Source organism: Poecilia reticulata, linkage group LG4 (assembly GCF_000633615.1).
Source record: "Poecilia reticulata strain Guanapo linkage group LG4, Guppy_female_1.0+MT, whole genome shotgun sequence".
NCBI lineage: Eukaryota > Metazoa > Chordata > Actinopteri > Cyprinodontiformes > Poeciliidae > Poecilia > Poecilia reticulata.
Window position 1 is genome coordinate 18148288 of NC_024334.1, and position 15728 is coordinate 18164015.

Genomic DNA, 15728 nt, shown 5'->3' on the forward strand with positions numbered 1-15728 from the left:
AGAAATTTTCCTCTGATCTCTTACGCGTTTCCCGTGGGAAATTCATTGGCATGAACTGCAGACCTACCACTGCCTTCCTTGTAACTATTGACTAATATGTAAATAATTTATTTATGCAAATGAGACAGGAGTTTAAAGGATTATTAATCTGTAAGGATTACAGAAATCGACTTTGGAGCTGTCCCCGTTCAGACTAGTTAAGTTCACCCTCTGGGAATAATCAACCCATTTTAATTTCTACTTTCCAATCTATTTTATATTAAGGATGCCAAGAGAGTTAGCAGATATGTACAAGATACTAATAGCTCATAGCCACAAGACAAAAGTCACGTTAATAAAAAACAAAACAGAAAATCTCACTAAGCTATCTCTTTAAGAATCTTAAATAAAACTGCAATAAATATATTACTAATATTCAACTTTTTGTATTCCGCATAGCTGCTTAACTATTCTTTTCTAAGTTTTCATAGATCACTCTAAATTTACAAAGTAAGCCAAGGTCATGCAATGTTTATATGAACTTTCCTCTTGACACATACAGGGAATTTGAACCACTTGCTTTTGTGAAAAAGTTTGGCTGCTTTTCTTTAAGAAAAAGAGAAAATTGCATCAAAAGATAACATTTTTCCTTCTTCTGGGTTTCCATAACTATCCAAAACGTTACATTTGGACGGAATATCATGCTTTTCTAGATCGCACAGAAAACCTGTATGAACTTGGCAGACAGAAGATTCAAACTCAACAAAACAGTGGTTATAGACATATCGCACTGAAGTACAAATGATTGTAATTCAAAGGAACATGCAGTATTTCTGAATAGTAATTAACTCATACTCTATGTAACAGCCCCCCCTTCTGGTAAACACACTTCGGTGTTCAGTTAATGACGCTGGAACAAATGAGAAAGCCCAGGTAAGACGGACAGGATAATTTACAGGCAACTGCAAAACTGCAGCAACCATCTCTCATCGTCAGAGGAGGGTGAAGCTGAGGTGAGCTATAATCAGACGGCCATATGGTCCCTGGGGGAACACAAGCCCAGCATGAGTCAGGGGGGCTTAGAGTGGAGAATCTCGCTCACAATCAGATCAGCCACTTCACCGCTTTATTCAAGCTGTCGTCTGCATGCCAGACATCTTTTCTGCCCCCACTCGAGCTCAAAACTGACACAGTTTGGCAGCCACAGAGGCAGTAGTTTGTGGTGGACAAATGGTGAACCGCTAACCAAAAGAATAATAATCGGTATCAAAAACATTTGAATTCTTTTACTGGGTATCAGGTTCCAATTTCTATAATGGCATTATCTGAAGTATATTCAGCCAATAAATCTGTTGAATAAATATAAAACATTACTAACATAATAGTGCAGATGTGTAGACAAAGGTTTTCTTGCCTTGGTTTTCACTGAAGAGAAGATTTGCTCATAAAAGTGAGGTTAGCAGGACCTGCTGCTTCACTGAAGTAATGAGGAACTGTCCAAAACCAACAGCTTGTTTCTCTTGGAAACACGACTCTTGCTTATGGATCAAATTAATACAGTTTTGACACCCTATGATCTTTTTTCAGACAGACAGATTAAAGCCTCTGCAAAGTGGGTCAGTTCCCTAAAATGAATTGAGGATTAGAGATAAGGCCTATTTAAAAAACAAAGACAAGCCAACATGGAGTCCAAGTCGTCCTTGTGTTGTCGCAAGCCTGTTTCTGGGGCAGCTAACCACACATGGCGCATGCTATTGGTATGCAAATGAACCTGGTTTTATTAGGCCTATCGTCAGGGCTACAGCTGGGCAAGCACAGATATGTCAGGAAAGTGAATTGGATGGCTGCAGTGGGGGGCAGGGGAAGAGATTGCTTTCTGAGTGACCAGTTTGAAGTCCGACTGAACACCGAGCGTACGCTCGACTGAGCAGTCAAGAAAAAAAAAAAAATAAAAAAAATCACATAATACAACAAAAAAAGTCAAAAAACTTTTATCATTTGTTTTATGTGCAATTCTTTAAAGTTTAATTTGTCTTTTTGTTTTAAAATGTTAATTCTTACTGATCACGGCTTAACCTAAATGACTGATGGCCTCAGACCGAGAGGTAAAACGAAAGGTTTTCACAACAATAACAAAGTATTAGGGTCAAAGGACACCAAAGAAGGCCCCGTTATCCACAATTATTCATTGATGTATAAATAGGCAGACTAAAACATCAGCAAGGAAAGATATAGATTCCAACTATTTAATGTTAAAATGTAAATGAATAAATACATTTTGAAGTCAGACTCACCAAACACGTGGATGAACAGAAACAACAATAACCACAACAAATGTAAATCCTAAAAGCAGTCCACTAATATCAAAGTGGAATTTAGTTTGAGTTGTAAAGTGGGACCAGCTGCATCCATGTGCTGGTCAGGCATAATGGTCCCAGTACTTCAAAGACAGACCAAGATAAAAAGGACAGACTTCTGAGCACCGGCATTACCTAGAAACTCACATTGTCTGACGACTTAGACATTTCAACCTGAAATGGGCAACACTGAAAGTAAAACCAAGTTCTCCTGGCAGAAGTAGATACAACTTATGGGAGGTTTTCTTCAGGGGCTTTTTTTCCCCCAGAGAGTGGGTAGAAAAGTGCACCAAAAGGGAGGAGGGTCATTGTCATAGCCAGTCCCTTGTGAGTATTCCCCCTTCCTTGCGTCGTCTCATTGGCTCTAAGGGGCTAATATGCTAATGGGGGGATGAAAAGCCAGACTCTTGTCTTGCCATCACCCCTGTTGTGAGGCACACATGCATTTCAACAATTACCATGGCAACGGCTTTATCTATAGTGTGTGAGAGCGCTTGGGTTTCCTGAAAGTATCCGGTAAAGAGCGGAGCTGCTGACCATCGGGGATTGTTACCTCTGCTTGGTCAACACAGATCAATATCAAAAAGTATTGACTGGTAATTGTAGATACGATCAAATTCAACTTTTTAATCTAAGAACACGGTTTCAAGTAAACTAATTATGGTGCAGCAACCACAATAAAATTGGACACATTTTTTAACTGTTTGAAATCTTCTGAACAGAGTAACAGTTGCCACTTGTTGCTGCATACTGCTGGTCAGCAGGATGAAAAATGTCATTTGGATATTTTTGGTAATTAAAAACAGTCGGGATCTGAAAAAGAAAGAATCTCAATACCATTTAAAACTACAGCTGGTAAGCTAAAAATGGCAACTTTTTAAAGGAGCTGATTGCAGGATGACTATTCTTGAAGATAGTCTGACCAATATATCAGATTATTTATTCAAAATATTGTTTTTCCTTAAGTTAAAAATTGATTAACATCCTAAAAGGTTACAGATAACCTTCCGTGTTCTATATCTCCTTAATCAATGCAACATTATTCCAGGAGCAGAAGGAGTAACTGTTGCTTTTCAGTTTCAAATAAAAATGCTTGGATCATTGTTTACAGATTTGTTTGCATTTTTCGTGCAAATTGAACCTGACCAATAACAAGAAAACACTCCTCAAGTGCTCATGCCGAATAGGTAAATATCTATTCAGAATTCTTAATTTATATTCCTTTATAACTATATAAGAAATTACAAAACAGAACAGTTTTTCTAAGAAGTTAAAAATTTTCCCATGTTTTTATCTTCTTGTTTTCTTAAAGTGGAAAACATTCCAGTTCATAGTTTTTGTTTTCTAATGGACAAAACAAATTAGAATTATGGGATGCAGATTAGTGTAGAAATACTGCAACCTAAAGCTGACATAAAAGGCACTAAAGTTCACAAAAACCTATTGTAAGCATTTTTCTTCAAGAACCTCAATAACATTATGTTTCAATACTGTGAAGTAAGAAAATAACAAAAGGCAATCCATCTAGAAACATTGCTTGTACTGTATCCCCTGAGATGTTACGGAAAGTCAGACTCTAAACCTTCACATATTTTCACTCCTAAACCTATTAGTTTCAGCTGAAAGGGGGAATGCTGTCAAGAAAAATGATAGACAGCTGGTAATTATCAGCCAGCTTGAAAAGCATGGCGGTGACGGAGGAAAGTGCAGCATCATGTACAGTATTGGACGGCAGCAAAAAAAAAAAGAAAAGAAAAAAAAGCTAAGGTTCAAACTGCCAAACCTGCACTTTGCAGGTGAGCTGCTGGGACCCGTTTGCTCCCTGGGGAGGCTCACAAAGGCCTTTCTTCAGCTAACCCCACAATCAGACCAGTCATGGTGTAGGTGAGAGAGGTGAACTGTGAGCACCATGCAATGATCAGCACATTCCTGGGCTGAGTGGCATACCAGCTGCCGAGTCACGAGCCGCCTGTGCTGACCCATGGCCCAGAAACACCTGGAAACCTTCAGACTGAGGACGACGCTTCCAGCGGTATCATTACACATGTTTTAAATGCCACCTCAAATTTTATTGGATTATGACAATAGGCATAAATTTATCAACAAGTAATTATTTAGAGCTTAGGAGTGCACCTAAAATAAAATAATTAGTGTGAGCAACCTGTCAAAATGGCAAAAAGGTGTGAAATATTTATATGCGAAGTCAGCCAGGACTTGGCTCTGATTCTGGATCCCGGAGGGCTATGTTCCCCATTAAGAATCTTTTATAGGCGTTACCTGATGACAGAACATTTCTAATGTTACACATGAAGCATGAGTCAAAAACATGGCTGAAGATGGCAAAAAAGAAAATCATAGACAACCCTTCAACAACAGAGTTCATCACCTACACAATTACTCGACATAACTAGTCCAAACATTACCATTTCTGAAACAGCTTTTTACACACTCCAAAAACACTGTGTCCAACATTCACATACTCACACCTCGTAACACGCAGCATTTCAAAATCCAGCCCTTTTCTAATCTGTGCACCATTCCCAAACTCACCGTTACAACACTCTTCCAGGTCGAAGCTGTGACCGAGGGTAAGCTTCAAACTAGCTAGCCATTTCATTATCAGGGAGATGATAATGAAGGAGAGGGAGAATACGTATGGGGACAATTGTTTTGGTGATGCTAAGAGGGTAAATCGGTAATGCAAGATGCTATAGTCAAGAGTTGTGCGTACTACCATCATAAATAACTAAAGCCAGATCAAAACAGCAGGATAGGAAAATGTACTGAACTATATGAATATATATCATTATACAGTGGTTAAAAGAGGAATCAAAATTGACTAAAATCAGCATTGGTCGATCAAAGAATGATAAAAAGCAGTGAAAAAAAATCTACCACAACTTTGGTAAATTCCTCATAAATCTATTGGATTCTGTGAAAATTCATGTGGAAAAAAAATCTGTATAATTTATAATTCTACCTTAAAGACTCTGTATGGCTTCATGTACAAAGTAAAACAGTACATTGCCAAGTTGAATGCAGCCACTATTAGTAGACTGTCAAAGTTTCCCTAAAGGCAAGACTAGAAACTACAAAAACAAAAGTTTTAGTCTCTAAACTATAATTTATGTTGAGATACAAACAATTTTAAGAAATCTACTTAAAGGAATTTAGTTATCTGCATTCCAAAACGTATTGCGTAGGCTTAATTAGAAAAATAAGGCTCGCTAAATGTAAGCCACTGCCCAGAACCCCTACTGAGTGCTTACACTGTAACATACCCCTGTAATCTTTTCCTGCTATAACTGGATTTTGCTCTGAAATGCTGAAGCTTTTGTTAATCTAAAACAGCAACTCTGTGTGTATGAATGTTTATTTTGTTGCTACAAGGACAACAACATTAAAACAGAACTTAGCAGCAGCAGATGATTGTGCCAGCAGCAGAAAAATGGTGAAACCCAGAAATCACTCTGGTACTTTTGTGCTGATTCCAGAAGGGGGAAACACAATGCCACAGGAGTGTGAAGTTTAATCATTCATACGGCAGTAAATGTCTAATGAGGGTATGGGTGTGTAGCATTGCCACAAAATATAAACTGTCTGAGTTTAGCGACCATAGGAAAAGGAAATGTCACTGTTTTATAAGGTCTACTGAAGTAAAAATTAACAATATCAGGTTTAGATATCTTTGTAAGTTAAATTACTGATACTAGTTCTGAAAGGTTTTAGCAATGAATAGCTAGTCTTAGCCAGATCAACAGTAAACAACTCACTCCAAATCCAACAGGATAATTCAAGTGTATTGTGACAATACGCCTTAAATTGTGCAGTACAATCAAGCTATTCATATTTCATGTTTATGCTAAACACCTTTAATCAATTTGATTTAAAGGTAGTTTATCCATATTGCCTTGCAGAAATATTAACATTTCTTGAATTTCTCAATTTACAAGCAAAAGCTTCAAATGGGATTTATGTGACAAAGTGTAGAGCTACATAATGGTAAAGTGGAATGTAAATGAAACATTCAAAACAGCTTCAGTTTTGAATATTTTAGGATTTAAGTCATTGCCCATTCCCAAGGTAAACACCAAGGTAGGAATCTTGGAATAATCATGGACTTTCTGACCTACAGATCTTAATATCTTATGTCAGGCCATGATGGTTTAACCACCATCATACTCAACAATGGTGTACCACAGGGCTGCTTCTTAAGCCCGTTTCTCTACTCACTGGAGACCTATGCATCGGATTGGGACTCTGTATTGGCCGATACTCAAAATCAAATGACTCAGACTTAGGGGGTAAAAAAAAAAAAGATTGTGACATCCCTAATAGATTTTTCATCTTTTATGCCTTTGCTGGCTTGCCACACAGAGAAATACTTAGATGCATGTGATAGACTATGTCCTGCATAAAGATTATTCTTCTTGAAGGATGCAGACTTCTTCCTCGACCTCTTGATGAAGAAAGTGTCTTCTGAAAACTGGCAGTAAGTTTGGCAGTTGATTTTGTAGCCCTTTACCAGCACCCAATCCACATCTTCCTGGTGTCTGACTCAAAGTAGAGCTCTGTGTCCGTTACCGAGTCCATCAATCTGATTTTATCGATAAAACCTTTCAAAAATTTGTCTTCAGATATTTCTTGGCCTCGTCTAGATGCTTCAGCTGACGCGTCTTATTCAGTGGTTGTCGGGTTTTCTTACCTTGCCCATGTCTCTGAACATCTGGTTGCAGTTCTGGAATATGACAGAACTGGAAGATAACAGGTTAATGGTAGCTTGATTCTACTCACATTCTTGGCAGTGCGTTTGTGTCTTTTTTTTTCTTGCGACCCTGTTGATTATTAATAACAAAACACTTGATGGCTCTGTAATCATGCCCGAGTACTCCATCCCTCAGAGATTTTTGGTAATTTTTTTACTCGTCACAGTTGGTTAAATCTCTCTTTTTGGCTCATTTTGTCTAAACATGTATGCCACACAGATTGTATTTTGTAAAAGTTTAAAAATGATCTTACTTCCACTTCACAGCTATACTCTGGTTTGTGTTGATCAAATAAAAATTCTGATAAAATAGCTCAATGTTTGTGACTGTAAAGGTAAATATGTAAATGTGATAAGGTCCAAGAGGTATCATTACGTTTGCAAGGCCCTATAAAATGATACTTAACTTCACACAGCAAAAAGATCAAAGCAGTTTTGAAAAGGCGTTCGGGAGAGTGAGATGCTTTCCCACATATAGCCACACCTATCTGATCTCCATGTGACGTGCGACAAGTTCTGCCCGTCCCCTTGCAAAAATGACATTGCACCAACCACAGCGCATGAGTCACCATGTGCAAAAAGCACAAGTGTAGAAACCGAGCTCCGCCCTTATGCTGTGTGTAGAGAAACCACACCTGTACACAGGGGCAGGTTCTGACAGCTTTCCGATAACCATCCAACATTATCCTTCAGCTGAATGGGAAGGTGTTTAACAAATAACATTTGACGTGCACAGGTAGAGGTGGAGAGCAAAAAAAAAAACAACAGGGCTCCAAGAAAACTACAGGTAGCGATGTGAACGCCAGAGGATAGAACATTTCCAAACACAAACAAGCAAACAAGCAGACCACAACTGAATGACAAGTAGGAGAAATTGGACTTGAAGTGAAGCTTTGAGGTTCAGTAATGACCCACTATCACTTCGCAGTATTCTAAATGTGACCCAGACTTGTTATTATGGCCTTGGGAAATGACTGACTCGAGATGCTATTTGAGACGAGCCGAACAAAGGAATTCCTCAACACAGACAATCTGAGCAAATGGAGAGGCCTGTGGGATTCAGAAACTGCTAAACACAATATGATTAAGACTTGTCCTTGAAAGGTAATGTCTCACTCCATTACGAATTACAAGCATATTAAAGTAAAAATATCCAGAATCCCCCACTCGTGCCTTCTGCTTTTCAGCAGCTTAATGTATTGTGAAGGTAATCCATTTCCTCCCACAGGTTCAAAAGAAAAATGTGTCAGGCAAAAATCATGTGAAAACCAAGATTCCTCTGCTGTCTAGAAAGTCATTAACCAAGATTTCTTGGTAACACCGAGAGTAAAAATAATTCCTTGACTGAGACCCCTGATAGAGCCAGACAGAACATTTACTCAAACCACCCTGAGCTAAAACTTTAGTAGCCATAGCTTTCAAAAGCTGATGTGGGATTATGTAACATTCCTCCAAGAAAGGGGGATTAATGCCACTTTAGAAGAGTTTCATGGACCATCAGAGTCAGTACAAAATACTAAAATACCAATACCTTTCTTTAATATATCTTTATTTTCCTGTAATCTACTTGAATATTTTAGACTGCCAAAATAGTGAGACTTATCTAAAGGTCCGCCCGTACGGGGAGCTACTCGGTTTCACATAGATTCTCTATCTGTTTGCAAAATCTATGTTTTCATTCCAAGACATGCAGCTGTGATCTCTGACGGCAGAAATGCAGGTAATTGAAACAGATTAAATCTGTTAACTTTCTGTATGGATTTTTATCTCCATGGAGCCAACAATCTCAAATTCCTGTCTGATGTGACAAATCCCATTTCCAATCCTTTCTGTAAAGCCAAACTCCAGTTCTCAAGGGCCGCTGTCCTGCAGTTTTTAGATGTGCCACAGGTACAAAACGCTGGAATGAAATGACTTTATTACCTTCTTCTTGTGTAGATCAATTCTCCAGAGCCTTGCTAATGACTTTATTCTATTCAGGTGTGCTGCAGCAGAGGCACATCTAAAAGTTGCAGGGCAGTGGCCCCCCAGGACTGGAGTTTGACACTTGTGCTGTAAAGGGTTCTGGAAAAGTTAAGGACCAACTCAAGCAAGTCAATTCGCTTGTAAAATTTCAGTCTGATTTCTGGTCTTCACTTTGTTCAGAAACGGCTCCGATCAGAGTCACCAACAACCTGCTAGCAGGGCTCTCCATCACTCCTCATCTTCCTGGACCTCAGCTGCTTTAGACAACCATAATATCCTTCTCATTGGGATCCATTATACAAACACTCACCAACTCTACCAACTGGGACTAAAGTTCACATGTTGGATGACTGAGCATTTGCCGTCGCTGCCCCACGGCTCTGAAACACCCTCGCCAGAGAGCCATTGAAGACTTAAGAATGTTTCAAAGAACATTTCTATTCAGCAAAGGTTACTAACAAAACTATTACTATTTTATTGTTTGCTTGATTCTTATTATGTCTCATTTTACCTTTAATGCGGCACTTTGAGATTTCTTTCAAATTTAGGAGGGTTTTATAATTACATTGTATTTTTATTATCATCATCATTACCAAATCAGAATAATCTAATCTTCTTGCCTACAAACACATATGACTCAGTTGTTCAGTAGTTAGAATCAAACAATTTTCTCTTTATCTGCTCTGATTTGAAGGTCAAACACTGAAAAAGTTAATTTCTTTTCCCTTTGGATTCAATATATCTAAGATAAGAACTCCCACAGTAATCAGCCTGAAAAACACCTCAGCAGATCACCTGTAGTTAGATACACTCTGAGTTTAATAAATATCAGATGAAAGGTAGTCTTTAGAATCAAAAACTAGGATCTGACAGAATTGTCAGGTGGAACAATAAAAAAAAAAACGGAATCCGACATCGGCAAGAGACAGCAAGATCAGTGTATCTCAACTAAAAATGGTTTAAAAATACTTTCTAAAACTAAAATGTAATATTACAGACAATCTGGCAAATCTAAAAACCTTCTTTAGTAAAATTTAGACTGTGTTTCTTAAAACATAAAGGACCAGAGATGGAAATAGACAATACCTCATACTTGTTTCCAGATCCTACAAACAACGTATCTCTCAAGACTAAAACAATAAGTGAGAATCCGAGCCTTGTCCTTGCAGAGACAAATGGTGAGTGGACTTCCTTGTACGAGTGAATTTGTTCAGAGATTACGCTATGATATGATAGAATGCAAAAAGAAATGCGGATGGCAATGACAGACAATGCCACCAGTGTTTCACACGCACACAAGGCCAATATTAAGACGGCTGCTCTGTTGACAAATGATTCATCAGTTTAACCCACATATCAAACCTAAAGAATTACACAAGAATCAGCACACTATGAGAAGTGTCTTCTAGTGACAATAGTAGCTTACTATTCTGTATGGGTTTAGAATATTTCTGGGCAAAACAAGCGAGGCGTTTAGTTAAGATACTGGTGTCAGACAAAACTATACAAACCTGTATTGCCTGATCACACAGAGCACAAAACGAACTGACAGGGTGTGCTGAACTTAAAAAAAAATAAAAAAATCTCAGAGTCACATAATAAAATGACTTCCCCTTGTGTGTCCCAACACCTGCCTGCGTGGGACAGTCATGATGTCACCCACTCTTCCTTCTTTTACACTCTGCCACAAACCAGGAAGCAGAGTTGAGAGCAAGCCTGGCTAAACAGGAACATCCAGCTAACATGAGCTCTGTGAAGCGGATCCCAGAACGAACAGACTGAATTACAGATGGGCAGCTGCTGGGCTCAGGATCTCTGCTTCTCCGTCGCCTAGGTGTGTTTGGAGCTGTTGCCATGGTGAACTTTTATGCTTATTAGGTGATGATGGCAGCAGATCCAGGAGGAGACTGAGCACCTACCTTTTCACCACTAGACTGAGGGTCTTGTGGGAGCCTTTGACAAGGCAGATCGCCTCCTGTCTGTAGCCACTCAGGGGAACCTCGTTGATGTTGACGAGCTCGTCTCCCACCTGGAGACTCACAGCTGCTGCCTTGCTGCCTTCCTCCACCTGGAACAAAAACATAAAAATGCACCTAAACATAAATCGACAACATTGGAACTCAATGAATTGAAATACGTCAGTACAAAGTAAGAAAACTTGTGTATATGTGGGATGCATGGGTGGGCGATACAAGTTTTATCACGATGTTTAGAGGTCCTATTGTGACAACGATAAAAGTGGCAATAGCTTTGTTTCTATTGACCAGATAATAGTGCAAACTGGAATTACAAAAATAAATTTGCTTAATAGAAACACGGTAATTTCAAAATAATCCTTGTTTTTCGATAAAATGTTTTGTTGCTAGAATGAGGCGGTGTTTCGGGTGGTTAATTTCTCAAAACTGCAATGGAAACACTTTTTTCGCGTCACACAAGTGACGTTACTACTGGCGGAAAAGAAAGAAGACAACAGGAAGTAGTAGGAGGATAATGGCGCGTCATGTTTTTTAATGACTGACTGTGTGAACAAACTTATTCACTTGTGATTTTAAATGCGTTTCCATATTATGGATGAACAACAGACAAAATATGCTGTTTCCCAAAATAAGCAGCAGGCGTGCGAGCTTCTAAGGACCAGAATCAAAGGCAGCGAAATTCTTCAAAAAGCTGCACTCCAAACCTGTGGCATAATGAAAAAACAAACAGCGTTGTGTTTGTTTGAAGGCAGACACCTGAAATAACACAAGGGGATGTACAGTGAAGAGAGCACAGCACACTGGACTCACAACTTCTGCTGCTGGAATATCTCAGAGGACACGCTGACACAAAGGTTGAACAAACTGAGATAGAACATCTTAAAGCTGATGGCAGCTACAGCCTGGTATTTCTGAAGCGTCATAAGTGCTGATCGTTAAGGTCATCGCTGTCCTCACACTGACGCAGAAAGCCTGATCTGAGACGAGGAAAAAAAACAACAACTACTCGGCGTGGAAAGAAAGGCCGTGAGACGTTGCCTGGCAGCTGGCACATTAGCACACAAAAAGCTCAGCTCTGCAGCTGATTATCAGTTTTTCTCTCAACCTGTAACAGGGTGCTGTGACTCAACCAGAGAAGTATGTGTAGATTTACCAACTCTCATATCTTATTGGGCCTTTACCCTCACTGCAAAAAAAAAAAAAAAAAAGGAAAAACCTCCAGCAGCCGAGATCAAACCATGGTTCTTTTCATTTTTCTATAAGGGAGCGGTAAGTGAGGTTGGACAAACAGTTTTCAGGCTGGCTGGCAAGATTCCTGAGTTCGTCCTGATATGGTAGTGGATTTTGTGGAGAAACAGCCTGAAACATTCACATAGTTACAATGCTGAAAACGGATACAAAACACCTGGGATTACTCAAGATGGAAAAGTATTCCTGTTCAACAAAGCCGTGAGATACATTTCAGTGAAGCAGAGGACATAATCAAAGTAAAGCATAAGATATTAGTGAAGAGGCAAAGTAAGAAAGTTGCTTAAAGAATAAATGTTTTCATAAATTTTTTTGGGTCCATCTGGTGATCCAAATCTGTCACTCAAAGCAAAAGTAGGCTCATCTGTTTAGGTTTCATGAAAGTTTAGTCTAAAAATTACTAGTTACTATCTATGTGAAAAAGACAGGAAATATAACCATGACAAATGCATTTGTCCACATTTAAATGCCAACAACAACTGATTATTGGCCTAGAAAAAGGTGTCTTTCTCACCTGGCCTAACTATAAGGTTGACTCATTTAGTAATCGAGAGCCTTTAAGTTGTCTAAAAAGATAGCAGTTAATTTACTTTCACTATTTTGTTTCCTTATCTCTTGTCACCTACATTTTTTTTACTTTCCAGAAACCAATAGTACAACTAGAGCAGTATTGACCAGCCAAATGGTGGATTTGGCCAGTTTTCCCTTCAATCAGCTCTGATTCATCATTAGCATGTTAAATGATGAAAAATTCAACGCATTAAGACTAAGCACTCCCATAAATTTTGATGTAGGATTTAAACTGCTTCCTATTTTTGTGTGTGTTATTGTCCTGATAAAATAAAATTGATAGAATTGACCAAAAGTTTTTCTTCCTCCTGGATCATTCAGATTTTTGTAGCTACCACTGTGCTTATTGTAAGACTGCAGCTTACAATAACAGAGCAACTGACACATTTATGGTTAGGTTAGACACACACCTGTCAAGTTTTGGACTTGAGAATATGGGAAGTGCCGCCATCCGTTGTTAGAGGAGGGGGGACTGACATAATGGAGGGGATAGATGGTATACACTAGCATAAAAGTGGGGAGGTAGAGCAACCAACACGAGAGTGGGGGGCACAAAACGGGATATTTATGGGAAAATAATAATAAGGGGGGTAAAAAACTGTAGTTTCCTGGTCAAAACGGGAGTCTTGACAGGTATGCTTAGACACAATATATAAAGATAAAGAAAAAGCAAGGAAACATTATTTTGCTGCCCTGTACAGAACTATACTTTGTGGCACAGCTTTTCCAAAAAATTTAAGAGTATTGCTTGTGTTAGCACAGTAGATGGAGGTTATGTTTAATTGAACAGTGCAGACTAAGCAAATGGGCACAATAAATATTAGTTTTTAGCTTAATAAGTGTGAAACGGACAGCCCTGACTTATGCTCAAGTATAGATCATGCCATATCAACAGTGCAGTGCAAAGAGTCTTCTAGAAACTGTATTATATGCACAAAAGATTCGGCAACATTCCCAGAGCTACTTGTTAATCTGTTCTTTTTACAGGAAGCATTACTCAATAGGAAGAAGACACTTTAAATAATAGCAGGAGCTTCTTTAAAGAAAACATGAAGCTCAAGTTCATTCAATGTTAAAACTGGAGAGTGTCTGCTTCTCTAAACAGTTTTCCCTCCTCCGGACTCCTGACAGGCCTGAGCATTTCCCTTGTTGTCAGTCTTCCTCCAGGCTGTAATCAGTCCAAAAGCAGCTGTATCCTAAACCGTATCCTCAAAAAGGAGCTGCCTTGTGTCATGAAGGGAAGGATGTGGTGCCACTGAGGGTGAGGAATGTGTCATTTCTACTGACAGATGTCCTGGGCAGCAAGCTGACACGTCACTAAGCTGACTGACATTATTGGTTATCACCTAAACGCAACCTTTCAGACATTAGGTTTGTATTAGTTCACAAGCATTGTGTATATAAAGCAGTAAGGCGGATGTTAAGCTCTTTCAAGTGAGTTGTTCACTAACTTGACAGTCAATAATTACGTGTTGCATTTGCATGGCTATTTAAGAAGTAAATCTGGCCTCCCTTTTCAAAGTTGATCTTTGCTTGAAAGTAAGATTAAAGAATGATAATAGATAATCCGAATACAATGTTTAAAAAAAAAAAAAAAAAGGAATAATACACAACACTTTGATTCAGACATCCTGTGACCTGAGGTTGTGTGGGTGGGTGAAGGGGAAGAGCTTTTCTAACATTTTCTTTAAAAGATTACAAATTTAGTCACAAATCTACTGAAATACAAGGAAAAAAAAACAAAAAGAAAAAAAAAACTAACAAAAAAAACAACACTTAAACACGTAAACTCTGATAAGAAAAAAATATGTAGTTAGAAACAAAAACACTGTTGCATTTGACACATCCAGACTAAGTCTGATGCGATAAATCAATTAATTGTATGATAAACTAACAGGAGTTTGATGATTAATATTTTTTCAGAGGCATCATAATCCATTTTTTTAATGGTTTTGGTTGTGTGTGGTACTTATTTCCATCTTACTTGTTACTTGTGGTTTTGTGTTTGACTTTTAATATTTAAAAAGTCTCCCAGTACCAAGTGTTTTTTTTACAAAATTAAAGTTTATTGGTCATTGAAGGGGCAAACTTGCATTTTTGTGTCATTATCAATGCATTACTTTAAGGCAGTCTCAAAACAACATAATCTTTTCTAGTAATAATTACTGAGACCATTTATCATCCAGCAAATTTTGCTATCCTGACAGGCCTAAGATGCATCATGTTGGTAGTGGTTGTTCTTTGCCAACAACCATTAACTGTTTACATGGCGCATTCAGGCACGCTACGTTGTATCTGAACACAATGAGGAATTAGAGACGAAAGGTTGTGTATGAATTTCCTGAAGGAGTGTCCCATTTCTTAGAAGAATACCTTAGCAACCACCCAAATGAGGTGGAGTGGAGGGTAGATGTAGAAGTAAATGAGATTTTCCTTTAAACATCCTACGGAAATATACGGAAATATTTTGACAAACAAGTTTTAAGAAAGAAATGCTAAATACAAAGTCTTTTCTGTTATCTTCTGCCCATTGCTTATTTGAAGTAACGTCTTAAACTCTCAGACACCCACACTGGGTTGCAACAAAAAGGCTGGGAGCAATGAAACAATGCAAGCTGATAATTCTCTGTGGGTTTGTCACTAGAATGACTTCTTACTGCGTATTACACAATCATTTGATCCTTTGTTCATGTAGAAACAAAGCTTACAATGACTTGGAAGTATTTTGTAATCCAAAGTAAGTGATGGAAAAACCAGTATCTGCGTTGCGGTAAGCTCTCAGTGTTTCTTCTTAACAGAATAAAGTGTAATTAAATAAATTAAACTTCCTGGTTCCAAGGAAAATGTCATTGTTTAAAATCCCAAATT

At 38.4% G+C, this 15728-nt stretch overlaps 1 protein-coding gene across 7 annotated transcripts in view; it reads right to left on the bottom strand.

The window, feature by feature from the left end:
- The window catches only part of shroom2a (shroom family member 2a), a 46002-nt gene that overhangs the window by 20580 nt on the left and 9694 nt on the right, over window positions 1-15728 (bottom strand). For 6 of the 7 annotated variants that reach the window (XM_008407575.1, XM_008407578.1, XM_017304511.1 and 3 more), the window contains exon 3: window positions 10986-11134. In XM_008407575.1, the coding sequence (XP_008405797.1) occupies window positions 10986-11134 (149 nt within the window). Of the gene's footprint in view, window positions 1-10152; window positions 10211-10985; window positions 11135-15728 lie in introns of those variants that run through there. The other variant, XM_008407581.2, reaches the window with a different exon arrangement.